At 35.7% G+C, this 18386-nt stretch overlaps 2 protein-coding genes across 4 annotated transcripts in view; one reads left to right on the top strand and one right to left on the bottom strand.

Moving 5' to 3' along the window:
- Window positions 1–643: 643 nt before the first annotated feature.
- Window positions 644–13820, bottom strand: TSPAN19 (tetraspanin 19). The gene is made up of 9 exons (XM_040544780.1): window positions 13770–13820; window positions 11671–11763; window positions 11492–11564; window positions 10480–10610; window positions 9110–9184; window positions 6562–6672; window positions 4303–4446; window positions 2851–2934; window positions 644–1757 (listed from the first exon to the last, which is right to left on the bottom strand). The coding sequence occupies exons 1-9, from the start codon at window positions 13818–13820 to the stop codon at window positions 1686–1688; spliced, it is 834 nt and encodes a 277-aa protein (XP_040400714.1). The 3' UTR covers window positions 644–1685.
- Window positions 13821–15582: 1762 nt separating this feature from the next.
- The window catches only part of LRRIQ1 (leucine rich repeats and IQ motif containing 1), a 109831-nt gene continuing 107027 nt past the window's right edge, over window positions 15583–18386 (top strand). For all 3 annotated transcript variants that reach the window (XM_040558306.1, XM_040558298.1, XM_040558314.1), the window contains exons 1-3: window positions 15583–15720; window positions 16186–16376; window positions 17666–17777. In XM_040558306.1, the coding sequence (XP_040414240.1) occupies window positions 16236–16376; window positions 17666–17777 (253 nt within the window). In that variant the 5' untranslated portion in view covers window positions 15583–15720; window positions 16186–16235. The remainder of the gene's footprint in view (window positions 15721–16185; window positions 16377–17665; window positions 17778–18386) is intronic.

Raw genomic sequence — 18386 nt, 5'->3', positions numbered from 1 at the left:
CAATTTTATTTCACCAACCGTTAAGTTCTCCTTTTCTGTTTTCTTTTTTTTTTTTTTTTTTCCTTCTTCCCTCATGACTAGAGGGCCCGTGATTTTTGTTTTCACTGATCTCACACTGCTTGCCCTGTTTTTCTTAGCTATCTTCCTTATTTTGGGGCAGTGGGACCTTCTTCTTGACATACTCCCCACTGCTATGCTACTGTCTTGCATGCACAATCACTTTTGAATATGCAAGGTTAGTGGAATTTTACACTGCAAAAACACCTTCTATTGCAAAGACACAACTTTGTTTCTCACAATTATGTGTTTTGTTTTCACGTTGAACATTGGATGTATGGAAAAAATAAGTGAAAAATTGCTATTATTATCCTGCTCTGTATCAGAGAACTATTCAAGGTAATGGGTCTACTTACCAATGAAAAAGTAGCTTCTGCTATTTTATGAGGTTATTGGGATTTTTAAATGTATTGTTTGTTACAATGAAGTCAGTTTATTTTTATATTTTAGATTTATACTTATGAACTAAAATTCAAATTTTTGATCCCAGTTTTCTGAAGTAATCTGTAAGTTGCAAAATGAAGATTACTGAAAAAAAAAACCAACTATTTTTATTAATTTATTGGTTATTATTTAAAATCCTCCTCAGATTGTATTCTCAGACTGAATTACATCAGTAATACATTTAAAAACTCTTTATCCATTACAGACTTAAAGATAACAGATAGCTGCCGTTCTTAAACTGATAAACTGAAGATTGGCATGACAGACTGAGAGACTTCATCACTCTGTTTCTTAGATTTTTACTGGTGGCAGAAAAAAAGATACAAGTTTGAAATTCAAATGCAGTTCCAAGCACATTCTTCATCTCTGAACTGACACTTTTATTTTAAGTTCTCTAAATAAGAAATTCAGTCTGTGGCAGACTCTTGGCATGGAAATTTTTTAGACTAACTTAATAAAACTTAACAAATTAATAAGCATCGGAAAATTGATTGTTAAAATGGCCAAAAATAATTAACCATGCTATTACCTACACTTGTAATATGCTTCCATCAGTTTTCCTCAGGATATTCTAGGTCACCTAACTGCTCAGATGATAAAAAGTGTTTTAGGGTTTCAAGCTTACTCCACCTAAGCCGCAGAAGCCATTTGATTAAATGAATGGTAAGAGCTATACAGCAGGAAGGAACGATTCCTACTACAACACTTCTTGGAAAAGAACTAGTAAGGGTCAAATATATATGACTCAGTGAAATTCCCAGAAATTAAATTGCACAAGAGCCCACAACAAAATAAAGACGGATCAGAAGAAAAAGTAAAGGCCTAAAGGAACATCAGCAAGACTTATTAAGTATGTTTCTTGACTGAATCCTTCTGTTTCAAGGTGCAGTATACTATACAGTACTATTTATAACACTCTCAATGATATTCTGGAGACTCAGAAAACTAATATTCAGTTTTTCAGGAAGTTTTAACCACCACCTAGTACATGGCATGCTGCCACAGACTTTTGTAGCATACTGTTATAACTATGAACAATAAACAAACACATTATAGCCCAAATGTTAATATACTATTGATTACAATACATACAGCCCAATGGACATTTTAGTGGAAGTAATTTTGTTGATGTCACAGGCATGAATCAGATCTTCTTGCACTACAGCAATGCCCAGGAGAGTTCATCATTCATCTGGCCAAATATTATTCTTTCTGATGTTTCTTAATAACTGCATGGTTAGCTTGATCATAAATATCTAAAAAAGGAGAAAGGATGAATTAAAAATAACAAAGAAAGTGTTGATGTTTGTTCATGACTGAGTCAATCTGACTGTTGACCTGGCTCCTATGAATGACAATGCAGAAGGATATAAAGGGGAATAATCAGGACATGGGCCTGAAGACACAAGCCGGATTCTCCGCGCAAGGACAGACTTGCTATGTGGCCTTGAGAAAGTCAATTAGGCCCACATCACAGAACTATCTTGGTATCTATTCAAGTGGCACATAATTTAGTTAAATGTTTCAGTATCCTATGAATCTTAGCATTACCCTCTTGAATTGGCATAACAGTTCTTTCCAACCTGACAAGAAAGTGTTTTAAATTGAACTGTACATTGAAGATCATGAGATACTCATATACTGTGCTAATGAGGATTATGTGATTGTGTGTAACAAATATTTTCATCACTGATCTGGTCCACTCTATAGAATGCTTTTACTATCCACCTCTGTAGGAGGGTACTACATATGGAAGAGGTAAAATAGCTATACTTTTAATTCTTTGAGTAAAAATTAACTAATCTCATTTTCAACCCCATGATTTTAGATACTATCAAAACTTCCTTCTACCTGCTTGATGGCATTGAGCCTTCAGGGTGTCTGTGGAATGAAGAAATTTTTGTTACCATTATTCCTTTTTACCCAATAAAATTTTCCCATTGATATGTGGGGAGAGGGGTTTCATGATTTTGTACTGCTTGTTTTAGCACATTCAAGGACTAGGCTCTGTCCAAGTACAGAAAAAAAGAGGTCTTTTGTTCCACAGAATTTTTATTCTCTTAACCGTTTCCTGTCTTTGCAAAGCAGTTTGTTTTCACAAGCCAGGTCGAACATTTCATTCAACAAACTTCGGACACCTCCATCCGTGATGGTGCTTGAATATGAGAGCTGGGGGGAGTGGGGTGTCAATAAACAGTGCTAGATCTTATTTCTAATTAAAATTGATGGAAAGCTTTACAAAATTTCAGACAGCATGCCAAAGCCAACTGGCACTGAACTGATTTTTACCCCCAGTAGAATTTCAATATTTTCTGATTTATTTTTTTTTTTGCTTAAAAATAATCTTACCTGTGTAATTAGCAGGCTGATATTAATTCCAGTTAAGATCAAAACATTATTTTCAAACCATGTGTCTAAATATTCTTCACATCCCTAAGTAAGAACAGATTTCAGGAAAAATCACTTTGACGTTTGAATTCCCATTGCATATTTATAAGAACATGCTGTTAGAATATATGGCATAAAACTTTCTGCAGGTTATGATGAGTTCTGATATTTACTTGCCAGAAATCAAATAAAATAGAAACGTATACTGCAGAGATAGCTATAAAGTTTTTTAAATGATCTAAACTAAGCAGGTTGTTCTGAAGTAAATCTGATAATTTTGTATGGAAATGACTTAATAAAAGGGGATTTTTTTTTTTTTGTATAACTAAGAGATTACTTTACAAATAAATGAAAGAATATGTTCAAGTTTTCAGGAACCCTTTGCATCCTGATGCAAATTTTGCAGATTACAGTCTATGCTTATTATGTTGTTTATTTTAAGAACTTATAAATTATTATATAGCATAAAATATATTATATAAATATAATAAAACTTTCTTATACATATAATAAAATAATAATAATAATAACAGCACTAATAATAATAATAATTATTATTATTATTAATAATGGTTCCTACACCCTATACCTTGAAATGATCTTTTAATGACAAAGAACAGTCAAAATTACAAAATTACAAACTGATGAGTGAAGGAAGAGAAGAGATGTCATTTGGCAACATGCTTTCTATTAATTACAGTCCTGAACTGCCCATTGCATTCGTGTTTCCATTGGACAGTCCTATTAATATTGGAGAGCTTTTACAAGAGTATGCTTCTTGCTCCACATTTCTCTTATCAGGTGATAATATCTGACCATCCTATGCAAATTGGTCCCTTTCTATTAGGACATGTAAATGCTGACATGAACTGGTCTTGGGCAACATGTCTCATATTTCAATGTCTTGCTCATTTCTCTTACTGTGTACTGAAGATGCTTTGGAAACAAATAATGCAAACAGGTGAAGTAATTGCTGTCATTCTATAAATAATGAATAATAATTACGAGTGGAAGAGGCGCTATGTACTTTTTATATATTGTCACTTTCCATTATCATTATTGACTTGTACAGCATTGATTTTTGAATGCCAGGATGCTTACTACTTCATAAACCCTTAGTAAATATCGCTGATACTGATTCTCTGATATTCACAACTTCTGTTTTCTTAAAGTATCCTTAATATAAAATTGCCTACATGACTGACACCTAATGAGTAAAAAAAAAAAAGAAAAAAAAAAAGGTTTCAGTGACAAGTGACAAACTAATGAACATTACTAATATTTTCATATTTGGAAAAAGTGTTTTGAATATTTTTTTCCGAAGTCCATCTAGTAGCAAAATTTATATTCTTCAAGACAAGTTTTTGTTTTTGTTTTTGTTTTTGTTTTTGTTTTTGTATTTGTATTTCTTACCATACTGTATGTTGAATTCCTTGGGACATCGCAAAACCATTCCTTCAGACTAGACTTGGTGCATGAACATGGGATCTGAGTACTACTTTCCTTGTTTTTATTCTTTTCCCACTGTGTGACATCATATCTTCCACAGCATTCCATCTAGAATATAAGTCCTATAACTTGTAATTCCAGTACCTATAAAGTTCCTGCGTTCCTCCACATAGAGGAACTTTCACCCCAACCAGTGCCATATTTGATTTAGTTGATTAAATTAGATAGATATTTTTCCTCTATATTAAGTAGAGAGAGGCTTCTGCAAAGCATAATTCAACCTTGTGTACATATAATTTGCAAAGACATGCACTGGATATCTGGAAGCTTAAGAAGGGTAGGTTCTTAAAATACAGGTTTGAAAAGAACATTCTTTTAGACACTAAAATGATTCTAGTATACATGTAAATAGAAAAAAAATGGAAATATTAAATTTTAACAATTACCCTTAACTTTTGCAAACTCTGCAGTTTACAATGTTCACAGGTAATTTCAGTGCAGAAATTGTGTGTAAGCATTAAGTATAGTAAGGGAAAGCAATTTTTCATTCTGAATCAGGATGAAACTTCAGAAACTTCTGTGTTGTTTTGTTGTTGTTTGTTTGTGCTTTTGTTTGTTTTGTTTTTTAATGAAAATTCTGTCATACATACAATAATCCAAGTTGGAAGAGACCCACACGGATCACTGAGTCCAACTCAACTCGCATTCATTCTGCAACCATGAGAGGACTGACAGTGTAATTTTCAGCACAGGAGACTGCAGAAGAAAAATATCTCCTTGTAGTGTTTTGAAGAGTCAGTCCAGAATATTCTACATTTAAATTTTGAAAAAAAAAAAAAAAAAGATAATTTAGCTAGAACTGTCATTTTATATAAAAGTTTCAGTTTAAAAAATCACCCTACAATTTCAGTTTAAAAAATCAGCAGCTTAACCGGTACTTCATATTTTACGAAGAATAAGTTAAAATTTAGTTCTCTAATAATATTCTGAAGCTTTTTTTTTTTTTTTTTCCTCATGCTGGAAATAAGTAACACATGACCTGGGGAAGGCAGTATTTCATTCAAAAGCGTGATTACAGTTCATCTTCATCTTGGCAGATTTGTTATCATTTTATTTGGCTTAGACATCAACAGTGAAATATCTACAGGACTCTGAGAACTGCCAAAATATAAACAAGCCCACCAAGTACTTACGAGGGTATGTAGCCTTGCTGAAATCTGTGAGCCCATAACAACTCTATGAAGCTGAACTCAAGTATGAGCCAGAATATAGTCCAACTGTACCACTGACATAATGAGGTGGCCATTAATCACTACAGAAATCATGAATCCAATGAGAGAAGACTTAATTTTCAAAGAACAGATTTTAAATATACATTACAAATGCATTTATAATCTTGAGTCTAGACATATGTGCTTTGTCAGTTATCTGGAATCATAAATTATATTCAACATTTGTCAAGAACCATGTAACTCACCTCTACAGGAAGTCATATTAAGGGACTCACAGCTGATCTATAAAAATGTATTAAACCATACAAAAATGTAAAGCTGTAGTGTTTGTAACTAGAAGCTCGTGGTTCAGGATTAATTTGATGAGAGAGTAGTAGCCCGCTGATCAAAAACTTTGTTAACAACTTCAGAAATAATTGATCCCATAAAAATGCTTTAAAGGACTTCTTCTGAAAAAGGAACCAAATTACATGCTGCCAGGCCACAGAAATGATATGATTAACAGTTAAATGTGTGTGCTGAAAGTATTGATTTGCAAGCTAATTTGAGGCTTTAAGCATTATTTCTGAAAGGCTCACTGAAAGGAAGAGTCGCAGTAGGAGCTCTGCTTTGACCTCATAGCATTGTTACTTGCCGATGGTTCAGGTCAGCCTTCAGACATAAACAGACCAAGTGTTTTATGTTATCACACACTGCCAAAGATATTAGGAAACTCATACTCTTCTTCAGCTGCTGTAAAGTTCAGTGACCAGAACTGCTTCTGCTCCTACATACACTGACAGCCTGACAAATGGCTAATATCATCCATGCTACTGTAACAGCAAGGAATCTGCACCCTCTTCCAACCCCCACCACATATTAGCAGCAGATCCTGAAAAAGTAATCCTTTATTAAAGGTGTGTATTTATTATAGTTGTTAAGTAAATTCTGATTGGTGATATTTTATCTGTGTGGGTTTTTTTTGCTTGTTTGTTTGTTTTTTTCTCCTTACATTGTGCTGCACAGCATTCAGAATGTTCCACTCGAGTTCCTTCTCAACCAGACTCTTATTCCCATATTCAGAAATAACTTCATCAATTCTGTTGTTCCACTGATGATGGACCTGTTCATAAATATTTATAGCGTTTGGTACATGCATATTGATAAGTGTGGATGGACAGTATAATCCTTGATCTTTTATTTATATTCAGATTTCTTCATGGTCACTTGCAAGCAGTATCATTTCAGCCAATTTGCTAAATATGATCTAAGACATGTCATAGCCATTGGACTAATAGTAAAGTTGAAAGCAGAAGGGGAAGAAAAATGAGGTGACCCAAAGCACATACACAGTGCAGGCAGACGCAAGGCGACTAGCCCAAATGGAGTCAGAAAAGCCAGGGAACATAGTTTAGATGCACATTAGCTGTACTGAAATAGTAAATATTGCCTATCATATTTGTTAATAAGCATAGTTCCACATAATAATAAGCAGGGGGAAAAAATGGATTTGATACGTAATGTGATGCAAACCCTGGATACGTATTGCTTTGAAGTAGGGGAGTTAGTAGCTCATGTTGGCCCTAGATCAGGAATCTTTGTACAGACTGTTAAAATATACCTTCAATGGTCATTGAAGTAGATAAGCTGATCACAAAGAGTGTGATTATATAGAGTGTAGCAGGGAATAGATGCATGTGAGAACTCCTAGACCATTGAAAGGTTTGATTACAAAATGAAATAACAACAACAACAACAAAAGGCTTCTCCAATTCATTCCAGTTGACACAGCCATTTATCAACAAAGTTTAAAAGCTGGCTGTTGTGGTTTAGCCCGGCTGGCAGCCAAACACCACACAGCCGTTCGCTCACCCTCCCCCCTCCCTCTCTGGGATGGGGGAGAGAAACGGGAAAGTGAAGTCTGTGAGTTGAGATAAAGACAGTTTATTAAGACAGGGAAAAAAAAAAAAAAAAAATAATAATAATAATAATAATAGTATTAATAGTAATAATGTGTACGAAATAAGTGATGCACAATGCAATTGCTCACCACCCGTTGACCGATGCCCAGCCTATCCCCGAGCAGCCGGCCTCCCCCTCCACCCCGGCTAGCCACCCCTATATATTGTTCAGCATGACGTCAGATGGTATGGAATACCCCTTTGGCCAGTTTGGGTCAGCTGTCCTGGGTCTGTCCTCTCCCAGCTCCTGCTGCATCTCTAGCCTGCTCGCTAGCAGGACAGAGCGAGAAGCTGAAAAGTCCTTGGCTTGGTGTAAGCACTGCTCTACAACAATTAAGACATCAGCATGTTATCAGCGCTCTTCTCATTCTAATCCAAAACACAGCACCCTGCCAGCTACTAGGAGGAAAATTAACTCTGTCCTACCTGAAACCAGGACACTGGCACAGTGAATGATGATGTTACTATCACTTATTATACTTCAGCAGCACTTTAATTATGGTTGAGATCTAGTGACATTACAGTTGATGTAAAATAAATTTAACTGCAATCTTTCAACCAATTTTTCTAGCACAAATAACTCACTCCAGACTGCATCATTCCTGACAGTTCAAATCTTTCAATATATAAAAATACAATATAAATCTGGGAGGACTCTATCATTATAAATTAACATTTAATAAAGAAATCTTGATTATATATATTCACTTTGATGGAGAAAAACTAATTTATTTGTGCTGTGCTGAACAGCAGTGGGATTTAGAGAAGCTTATAAAGTTTATGAGACCAGTGTCTTGGGGTTTTTCTCAAACCACAGATTTTTGAATTGCAGAATAGGGAAAAGGCCTCCTGTACCTTATGAATTTGGTACAGATTCCATTCAGTACTGTGAGGAGTGCTTAAACTACTGAAATTTCTATTTACAGAAAAATGAATGACTGAACAAAGTTTTAAGGAAGTACAGTTACTAGTGATAGCAGCTATGTTTGTATTTATTATTGCTTTCTCTTGTTAAAAGCAAAGGTAAATATTCCATGTAATAGATCTCTACTTGGATATCAAAAAGGCTCAAACAATAAAATTCATAGTATTCACAGTTCATTAGTATACTTTAAATGTCATGATACCAGTTACTCCTACTATCAATTGCAAAATAGACTATCATTATTATCCACTAGCAGACACAGATTGCCATCTGATACTTTCTCCTAAGTCTGCTAATGTCCAGGAAAAAGGGACTTTTTTGGTCATTCCTCAAAATCATAGAAAAATGTAATAATAAAAAAGCTGTCCCTGTGTCCCTGTCACTGATGATTCTACATTCCTGAACAGGAAGAGTATGTTTTGTGGAAAATCAGAAAAAGAAGAATTGGAAATGCTATTTCCATGTATTCCTTTTTACAACTATTCAACCACGCTGAATTCCTCAAATTGTTTTCCAAGTCCTCTGCTGTGCCTGGTGGACATGTAGAATGTTCAAGTTCAAACTAATAGTGATATAGAATGCAGTGAAAACTATTATTATTATTTTTTTATAATCAATTGCAAGAAAGTATTTTGAAATTAACTGCAATCCCATGTAACAATTTATTAACATACCACTTCTTTCTTCAGAAATACCAGCACTGGTATTGTGATCTGGGTGACAAATACCATGACTTGAAAACACATATACTAAAAAGCAAAAATAAAAATAAATTACGGATTATGGATAAATAAAATATTGAATAAGCAAGCAGTGAATAAAGTATTCCAGAAGCTCCTTCATTACTATTACACAGTTTTTCCAATAAAAGATTTTTTTTTTTTTTCCCCTGGAAGCCCTCAGAAAATGACATCATAGTTACTGCATTTTTGACTAAGTCAGGCTTCAAGTAAAGCACAACTCAGTGTTTTGGAGTTGATGAGAAAGCCACAACTTTCACGGAAGTGAAGAACAAAAGATATTGGTAAGCAGCAAGCAGCTGTGCTCCACTGTAGAAAACACTTATTTCATTATTTCCTCTTTGAATTATCATGGTGAGACCTGAAAGTTCATGCTTAGGCAAGAAATCCTTTAAGCTAGAGGGTGCAAAACAAAACAAAAAGCTCATGGATTTTATTCATTTTCAATGAGACCAAATTCTCATCCACAGTGTTTAATTTTCAAACCCATGGAAGCTAGAAATTAGACATTTCTGTCTCTATCATCATCTAATAAATTGTGAGGCAAACAGTAAATGTCTAGGGTAATAGCCAAAAGGAACAAGATTCCTGGATTCCTCTCACTGCTATGCCCATTGATACTTGTAGTGCTTAGCATATGACTCAGTATAGAAGTTCTCTGAGTTCTCTGCTTCAGCCTTCACATAGTCTAAAAGAGATTGTTCAAAAATTGTGACAATAAACAAATGAGGAGGGAAAAATGTAATCAAAGTGATCATAAGAATGCATAGTTAAAATATAATTTTGCAGAAATGAAAACGCCTTTCCCTTAGAAAGCATGCATCGTATAGACATATGAAGTATACCTGCAGGTCTACAGAGGTAACAGCTGTTCCTGCTCTGTTTAAATTCTGCTTTTTAATCATACTGTCCTTTTTGATATTACAGCCACACTGCAGACACTTGTGCCTTCAACCTGCAATATTTTGGGGTAGGCTTTTCTTTACTTCTTCAGCACATCCCAGCATGTGAGCATATACTGAGAGAAAGTTACTCTCAGTAAGTTCAATACCAAATTAATTTTAAAGCTCCTAGTTTAATAAATACAGAAATCTTTGCTTCAACAAAATGCAATTGTTTTTGTCACTGAAAACATTCATGCAGTGATATCAGATTTGTTCTGATTTGTTTGGAGCCAGGATTTTATCAAAAAATATCTAACAGACGATTATATAAACACTGGAAAAAAGCAAGACAGGATCACACAGGTTTCACTCACATTTTCACATATTTTACTAGAAAGTTAGAGTCTGATTTTCACTTACTGTAACTAGTAGACTTTTGATTTCCTGAACACTTCCAAGGAATCCCATGGCTGATGTAAAAGTAATAAGAGATCCAGCTCCAAGTAATATAAAAGAAATACATGACACTGGTTGGTTCTCACCTGAAGAAACTGTAACACAGTGCATTCACATCCTCAATTCCTTTTACAAAACTTACTCCAGAAAAAAACAATAAACTTTTGCAATTCCATTACTGAAAAAATGGAACTACCCATAATGAGATCAGAGAACAATTAAAAGTTATAGATGTTATAGTTTTAGTTACAGTTCTTGTTCACCAAAAATTATTATGACATGTACAAATCCTGTGTGGACATAGAATTTTCATTTAATTGACTCCAATTCATTGTTATCCTCCTTCTCTGTGCCTGGCCACTTTCCCCTTTCCAGTTTACTTGGTTTTGTATAGATATAGAAAGTAGCAGGTGTTCTCATTGCTCCCATCTCAAACGCTTCATCTCACAGTTTCCTCACTGGATGGGTGCACTAGTGCTCCTTGGCAGAATCAAGAAAGACAGCTCCTTAAGAGGACAGCTATTGTCACGTGGCTCAAAACTTACTTCTCTGTGAAATAATTTGATAGATGCTCTGGGAAAACGGAGAGCACAAGTGCCAACTGGTGTTTATTCCAGCCAAATACCCACTTAAATAATATTGCCAAATGCTGGCCAAATGCATTCTGATAAATTATATATGGAAAAGATCAATAGAGCTGATTTATATTTCAGTGATTCTTCTACAAGCCATACACCAAGTGAGATAAATAAATTGTACAAATTGTACTCATACATAAATTGTAGATGTACAGATACATGCTGTATTTTCTCCTATTTTAATAATCATATTATCTAATGGTGGAAAATATACACAACAGAATAAATAAACTATGCATTTCAATTCAACCCTGCCACCTTGTGAAAAAAAAAAAAGTCACTGTTTTTGTTGATGTATCTTACAATTGTTTGAAATTAAAAAAAAAATATATACTCACACAACACACTGAATAAATTGTTTCTGTCAAATAAAAGCCACAAGCCAAATGTCAAAAGCATAATACCCAGAGCCTGGGAAAAAAAAAAAAAAAAAAAAAAAAAAAGGATTATTTTTTTTAATTCAAACCATTTTAAATAATTAATTTGAAGGTGCTACATAAGAAAAAAAAAAATTTACCAAGAAAATTCCATTGAAGACATTTAAGTAATATTTCCATGCTAATACTTTATTTCTTGTTTCAATTCTTCTGTTTTCTGTTTTGAATTGTAGCTGAAAATATAATCATATATTCAGTCAATATGAAACATATAACTAAGCCTATCGATTACTAGGGGATTTATTTCCTTCAGATACTGCTTTAGAAATTTAAACAGTCACCTGATATATTGAACACAAAATGGAAGGATCAGCAGAAGCATCAACATGGTATCTGGTCTCAATTGCCTCTAACATTATATTGTACATTTTTTTAAAAAACATTTTTATTAACTATTGAAGACATTTGGAGGCAGCATGTATATAGAAAGCTTTATATTGAAGAGCAGGCAAGATTTACAAAGGCTGTCATACACTTGTCCCAAAACTGCTGAATACACTATTAACTATTATATAGTTAACTATTTATTAATGATACTAAGCAAAATTAAGATGGTGAAGCAGTAAAAATATAAGCTCCCTTCATCTACGCATCTTGATTCAAATTTTGTTGAAAACAGCTGATAAAGTCTAACGATTTCAGTAAGAGCCAGCACACAGTTCTAGCAAAGACGTGAGACCTGTCAAACGATGTAACCAACTCTTGTGTCCTAACTCCAGAGTATGATTTTCCCTTTGAAATGAATCTCTCAGTCATCTCCACTTACTTCTTATCACGTAGAATGTAATGGGATGTGAAAAGTTGAATGTCTTTCAAAGGAAATCAAGAGATGAACTCTGTCATCAGTAGGATATGGGCACTCAGTGGAAGGACAAGCCTAGACCCTGACCATAGCAACCTGCCTTGAAATACTTGTAAAATGTACATTAGGACCTGTGTACCAACTGTATCGCTCTACTGATTAGATTAGTATGCTGCTGCACTTGCAAACATAGACAAACCTTGGGGAAGCCACATAAGCATTGATGTTTTGAGCATATTCCAGGATAGTTGAGCAGGAAAGACCCTCAGCACTGTAAAGTCCCTGATGCAAGACTTCTTTTTCTAAATATCATCATTATTATTATCATTATTGGATAACATATATTATGGGTCTATCAAGATTCTTGCACTGAGAGTGAAACTCATACATTTGCCCCCCACCAGTTCCTTTTCACCTGTCTTGTATCTTCTGTAAACATACTCCAGCATTCTGGTCTGCCTGGTTTGGTGATAGAAGCTGAAAAGAGTCAAAGAGTGGTGTTAAGAGATGGCTTCTGCAATGGCAGCCCACTGGGACTGTCCTGCTCCTCTCACTCATAAGGTAGGCAGGCACACAAACATGCACAGGCTTGTGTGCATAACCAGCATGTGCATCCTCTTTGGAAAGTATTTTCTAATCTAAAGGGATGTGTTTAAAATTAATTCTGCAAGTTCTCGTCTTTTGTCTGAATTGCTACAGATTGATTACTGTTTGATTGTAAAATCAAAGAAAATGATACAGACGAAGCTTTTATGGTCAAAAACTATCTTACATTATTACTAACGTTACATACAAAATGTTATATACATATCAAATTTGTTGATTAGAATAAAAGATTCAGCAAACACCATCTTTTCTTTTCTTGGTAAGATTTTCATTGCCTGGATTATAAAAATTTAGTTGCTGAATCACAAAACAAAGAAATATAAAAGCTTCTCAAACCAGTTTCACATTGGGCTTGGGTCTATAATGCACCATGTAAACTTACAAACAATATTAGACAAATTAGGTAAACGTTTTTTGCATTTTCCCTGGAGAAGATCCACTGCTTTTAAGAACAATTAAATTTCATAAGAATTTTCAAAGCTGGAAGTGTTGAAACATTGTTTTGGTGCACAGTTCTAATAAAAATAAATAAATAAATAAAAAGGAAAGTAAAAAAGGTTACAAATTGAATGTGAAAACAGATATCTGAAATTGTTCTGTTGTAATGATTATGTGGTTGCAATTCTTTATTTTGAGGTACCTTAACAGTAATTCAATTTCTCTTAAATCATTTATCTGGAAAATATAAATATTATTTTTATAAAATGATATATACTTCACATTCAGTGGCTACAAGAAAATCTTTACCACCTCTGAATATTTCTGTCTTACCTTTGAGAGCACAATTTCATAATGATATGTTTCTTCCTTACTTATGTGCATTTTAACCACATATTTACACTATGGAAGTTTTCTTCTGTTGATCATCCATTACTTCCTGGTTACAGAAGGCAGGCCTACAGAAACTTCTTTTTTTGTTGGTAAAGTTGTTGGCCAAATGCAGGACACAGTGTTTTGTGGTTCAGTCACCATGATCACAACAGAACTCACATTACAAAACAAGTATCAAATGTGCATTCAACTGACTGCTTGAAAATTCTTTTTAACATGACCATACTGAGAATTTTACTGGTTTACATGATTCTGCAAAGAATCAGACATCACGGCGTGGATTTCAAATGGATGAGTCTTCATAGCTTTAAGATTTGAATATCATACTGATCCGTAACACTGGTAAGAAAAAGTTAAATAGATGCCCTTGAATCCAGTATCTTGAGTTTAACTGACATAGGTCTTTCAGAAAGGTACTCAGTCTCTTTTAAAGATACTGGGAGTTGGAAGAAAAACCTTCTACCCTTGATGGTTAGGGTGAATTGTAGATCCTTCACAGTATCCACAAAAGCACCCATTTTCTACGCAAAATCTGTCTGTCTTCTAAATTTCAGCTCTCATTTTCCTGTTATACACGTCTCTGTTCCTTGGCATTAAGAACAGATGTCCTCCCTGTAAATACTGCTCTGAACACTAAAATTACATTGTCTGTGCTCTCCCTGACCTAAATTACTTCTGCTTGATGGAATGATGTGGATGTACTGGGTCTGGCTGGCATGGAGTTAACTTTCCCTGCAGTGGCCCATACAGTGCTGTGCTCTGCACTGGTAGCTAGAACAGCCCTGGTATCACACCAATGTTTTGTCTATTGCTGAGCAGTGCTGGCACCTCACCAAGACTTCCTCCAACCCCCCCAAAGCCAGTAGGCTGGAGGTGGGCAAGAAGTGGGGAGGGGACATCAGCAGGACAGCTGACCTAAACCGACCAAGGTGATATTCCATATCGTATGGTATAACACTCAGCAACAAAAGGGGGGAAAGGGGAAAGAGAGGGACAGGCTCTCGTTATGAAGACATCTGTCCTCCCCAACAACCACTATGCATATTGAGGCCCTGCTTCCCAGGACATGGCTCAACACCGCTCGTTGACTGGAAGTAGGGATTTCTTTTTCTCTCTGTGCTTCCGTGCAGCCTTTGCTTTTTTTTTTTTTTTTTTCCCCCATTTTCCTTTTCCCTTTAATTATTATCTCAATCTGTAAGCTTTTTTTTTTTTTTTTTTTTTTTTTTTTTTTTTTTTTTTTTCCAGCGTACTTTCTTCTCCTGCTCTTCTGAGGAGGGGAAGTGAGAGAGCGGTTGTGGTGGAACTTGGTTGTCCAGTATGGTAAAACCACCACAGTGGACTCCTTAATTCTGTGACTTGATATTTTTTCTAGCTCTGGTGGGACCCCAGCGCACCTCTGAAGCACAGCTGTCTGACTGGCCTCATTTGCCATGTCGATGGAGTTCTCAAGATAAAATGGAAGCAAAAATACAGACTGAAATTAGTCTTTGCTAAACTTTTTTTTTTTGTCTTTGGTCTGCTTTTATTCTAATTTATGCTGAAAACCAAGTTCCTGTCCCCGATTATAAAAACAAACAATGACACGACGGAAAGGGTGGCTAGATGTTTCGTCCCTCGCAGACGACCCCGACAGAGCTGAATTCCGAGGTGCGCCCCCCACGCCCCGAGCGCGAATCGCCGAATGCTGGTGAAGTTTGGGCCCTCCCGCTTGTCTTCCGAGCGTCTGCTTCCCGTTGCTGTGGTGACGCTCCCAGGGCAGCAGCGGCGTTGCGGCGCTCTCGCCTACTGCCGCGGTTCGTGGATGCGGGGCCTCAAGGCGGAGGGCCGATCGGCCTGCCTCCGCGGCGACCGGGAAGGTGTTGGCTCCGGTAGGAGGCTGGCTGCACGAGAAGTGAGTAGCCACTCGGAGCAGGTCGCGGAGACCCGCGGGGAACGGGTGCGCAGAGGGGCGGACTACAGCTCCCAGCATGTAGAGGGGTGGCTCCCCCGCCCTCCCGCGGAGCAGCGGCGGCAGCGAGCAGGTGCTCCTCCGCGGTGCCCTCTGGGAGTTGTAGCTTCGGGGCGGCTGAGGCGTGCTCAGCGGGTCCCATCCCCGGCGAGCGACGGGGATGCTCAGTGCCTGTGAAGGAGCGGGCGTGAGCTGCTTCCCCTGCCCGAACTTAGGGTTGGACTATGCTCCAGATATTCTCTTATCACAAACTAACATTTTTCTTACATTTTGCTTGTTTCTTCAATAGTCTGAAGTGTTCAGAACAAAGTTATGCTATTTCTTTTCATATTCTAAGTCTAATGTTCAATATCTATATCTGAATAAATTTATGCTAAATGAGCACCCTCTTTACTTTGGTTCATGGAGTGCTAGAAGTTGATATTTTCTTTGTGGAGTTTTGAAAGCAGATACATGCTATGGAAAGCAGAATGTCAGAAGACACTGAAAGAATTGAAAAAGAAATAGAAATTGAATTAGGCAGAATCAGTGTTTCTTCCTTTGAAGCAGATGATCCTAACACAGAGGTACCAGAGGAAGCTTTGAGTGACACTGAGACAGTAAGTATTCCATGGGCTCACACTCCTTTTGTTTATGCTTGAAAGTAATACAGGCTTCAGAAGGCCTAACTGGTGAATGAACTTTTTCCTGACATACTGAACCTGAGGATTTCTCCTCAAAAGTAGTCTAAGTAGTATGGCTTCATGAAAAATGTAACATTCAGTGGTGACAAGAAAATAAGAGATGAGCATCAGCATTCTGCTTAAGTGAGAAAACAGACTGATAGCTTATTTATAAAAAATATTGTTTTATGTAAATATAAATTATTTTATAATAAATTTATTTTAGAATCTGAAGCTAGAAGGGTTTTTGTTTGTTTGTTTGTTTTTAAAGCTAAAAAGGTAGATTAGACCTGGATAAATAAATCCATGTATATTCATTTAAATCTGTATTTAAATGCTATAAGAGACTGTCTTATGTTTGAAGACTCTTCTTATTGATTTCATATAAATTGGTGCTTGAGCTCCCTTTTTTTTGTGGGACTTCTTTTTTGGGGTAAAGATTTTCCTCTGAAATCTGATTAGTTATTTAGGCCTTTTTTCATTTACCTTGATCTTTCAGACTCAAAAGGAATGGTCTACAGGATATTAGAGTAGATGATTTTGTGCGTATGTAACCATATATATTTGATATGAATAAAGGCAGGCCAAGACATCAGTGCTGATTATTTATGTTCTTACATGCTAAATGCTAGCAATGTTTACAGCAATTTACAAATCTAGAGAAGGCAGTCCATTTTCCCAAATCCTTGCAAAGACAATCTGTTGAATAGAAAGTATCTATGTAATAAAGTAATTTGAAACATCTGATGTATATGCATACTTTAAATGTTTATATCACCAACTTTGAAATTGAATTTTTTTTTTTGAAAGAGTTTTAATATCTTTATGAAGAAGATTCTATGCATCATGTGTATTGGTTAATTTTTATCTTGATGCTTTTCCTAATTTCTTGGTCCAAGCCAATTACAAAGAAAATGTTAATTGAACAATGTTTCTGGAGATAGCAGAAGATAAGTAACTAAAATGTGTTCTGATTTGATTTTAATTAAAATGTAAGTAAAAATGAAAATTATTGATTGTTGAGTGGATGACAAGGCAATGGGAAGAGTGGGAATTCCCAGTACAAAAACTGGGAAAAATTTTGGTAGCAGCTACTAGTAAATTTTCATCAGTGCTTTAAAGGAGAAGTCTATAGGAGTCTACATTCTTGTATATTATGTATTTGCTTATAGTTGTGGCAGTCAGTTGAAAATGTAGAATTTATGTGAAACATCGTGCTTTTCTAGATTTCAGATGACTTGCCAGAATTGATTGTCTCCTACTTAGACTTCATAAAAAACAGAAATCAAGATGCTGAAAAGGTTAAACTGCAAGACTTAGAAGATGATGAAACTACAGGTAAGCAGGGATCAGAGTTAAAATACGTATGCACCTCATATTGCCCATGGAAGTTATATTATCAATATACAATCATCAGTAAAACAATACAAACCTTAAAGTAGAGCAAGTAGTGAAACCTATCTCATCATCTTCTGAAAACGTGCTGAATCTCTAGAAATAGAATCATGCAATGCGGTCTTCTCAGGTTAACCTTTCAGTATGAATTTATTTTTTCCTAAAAGTTCATCTGATGCTAATCTATAGATCAAGGCAAATTACAGGTTCATTTTCAGAAACAGAACCTAGGCCAGGTTCTTCATTAGAATCTGAGATGCAGTCACTATGAGCTGAAATTAAAAGTGCAGATACAATTGAGCCCCAAAGGATGTTTAAAGTCTGTCTGTAGAGATATTCAAGCCATCACTGAATGAAAAGGCTTTGTAATTGGGAGCAATCTTCCAGTGCCTGCTGTGTGACTGAAGCCAAGCTCATAGTTCATGTGTTATATTAGACACCTGGAATTGTCTGGTCCATTTTAGTTATTCACAGCATCATGGGTTTCAAAATCATTTAGTGTAGTGGTCTTTGTGAACAAAAGTTCAATGTTGTCTCTACGGTTTGATGTTT

Source organism: Cygnus olor, chromosome 1 (assembly GCF_009769625.2).
Source record: "Cygnus olor isolate bCygOlo1 chromosome 1, bCygOlo1.pri.v2, whole genome shotgun sequence".
NCBI classification, from domain to species: Eukaryota; Metazoa; Chordata; class Aves; order Anseriformes; family Anatidae; genus Cygnus; species Cygnus olor.
Note: the sequence above shows the minus strand (reverse complement) of the source record. Positions and strands in the feature narration are given on the sequence as shown.